The sequence below is a fragment of the Orycteropus afer genome, unplaced genomic scaffold, assembly GCF_000298275.1.
Source record: "Orycteropus afer afer isolate SDZICR_OR568_19922 unplaced genomic scaffold, OryAfe1.0 scaffold00432, whole genome shotgun sequence".
NCBI lineage: Eukaryota > Metazoa > Chordata > Mammalia > Tubulidentata > Orycteropodidae > Orycteropus > Orycteropus afer.
In genome coordinates, this window is record NW_006922019.1 from 1,523,613 (window position 1) to 1,524,680 (window position 1,068).

The 1,068-nt window shown below is 39.9% G+C and overlaps 1 protein-coding gene across 1 annotated transcript in view; it reads left to right on the forward strand.

Moving 5' to 3' along the window:
• Nucleotides 1–306: 306 nt before the first annotated feature.
• VGLL4 (vestigial like family member 4) overlaps nt 307–1,068 on the forward strand; it is a 115,705-nt gene continuing 114,943 nt past the window's right edge. Inside the window, exon 1 of the mRNA XM_007954118.1 lies at nt 307–388. Coding sequence (XP_007952309.1) covers nt 307–388 — 82 coding nt within the window. The remainder of the gene's footprint in view (nt 389–1,068) is intronic.

Here is a 1,068-nt window from a genome sequence, read left to right on the forward strand (position 1 = left end):
TTGCCCCATTTTTATTGCGAAGCAAGCCTTACAGAGACTTCTGAAACTACTTGTTCATGCTCCATCGAGGATACAATAAGTAAACCGTCTACAAGGAAACCCTGAAAGGGTTTTGTGAGAGTTAGGTTTTGTGTGTGTTCCTTTTTACTTTTATTTACTTTGTTTTGATCCTCTGAAGTCGGGCCTCTGTCTTTCTGAAGTTAAGAGCCAGGAGCTACTCCACAATCATTGATTTTTGTTTTTTTCTTTGAAACTTACTATTTGTGGGCAAAAGCAAAAAGCTGGTTTTCTTTGCTAGCCCAATAAATGCTATTTATGAAGATGGACCTGTTGAACTACCAGTACTTGGACAAGATGAACAACAATATCGGCATTCTGTGCTACGAAGGTAGGTGTTGCCGACCTAGAATTGCTTTTACTTTTGTAAAGGCCACTCCCTCCTGTTTAGTGGTCTGATCACATTCTGAGTATTTTGTGCTTTTCCTTCGGACTTTAGGGTGTCTGAAAGGCAAAGGTTCATTATTTATCCTTTCACTACGAAGTTTGTTGTGTCATAGACTTCAGCGATGATGGTGGAGGGGGCTGGGTGAGGGCGTGAAATATAAACTGGTAGAAAGTTTGTTTTACTTGCAACTTACCTTTAAATTTTTAGTTCTCAGGGCATTTCCTTTTTTATTTCCGTTGCTATTATCTTTAAAGGAAGAACTTCTAGGACTGAGGGAAAAGTTAATGTTTTTTTGGGGGCTTGAGTACTTATTTTAAACGTACCACCATGTACAGTGTTTGTGTTGTATTCAGACAGTACTTTGAGTTTTCCTGTAGAAGAGAACAAAAAGTTACAGTGAGTTTTTGTTGTAGGCAGCAATTGTGTCCCCAACAATGAAGCATTTTTGTATTCCGTTTGGGGACTGGAAGGGCAGTGGAGTTACAGAGCACAGACTGGCCCTTTGTTTGACTTGCCATTTCCTGTACAGCTTTGAGAGGGTTCTGACATTGAAGGATGTTCCCTCCACACTCAAGTCCCTTGTGGAAATAATTACACAACACCCCAGCAAGAAAGCTAAATTA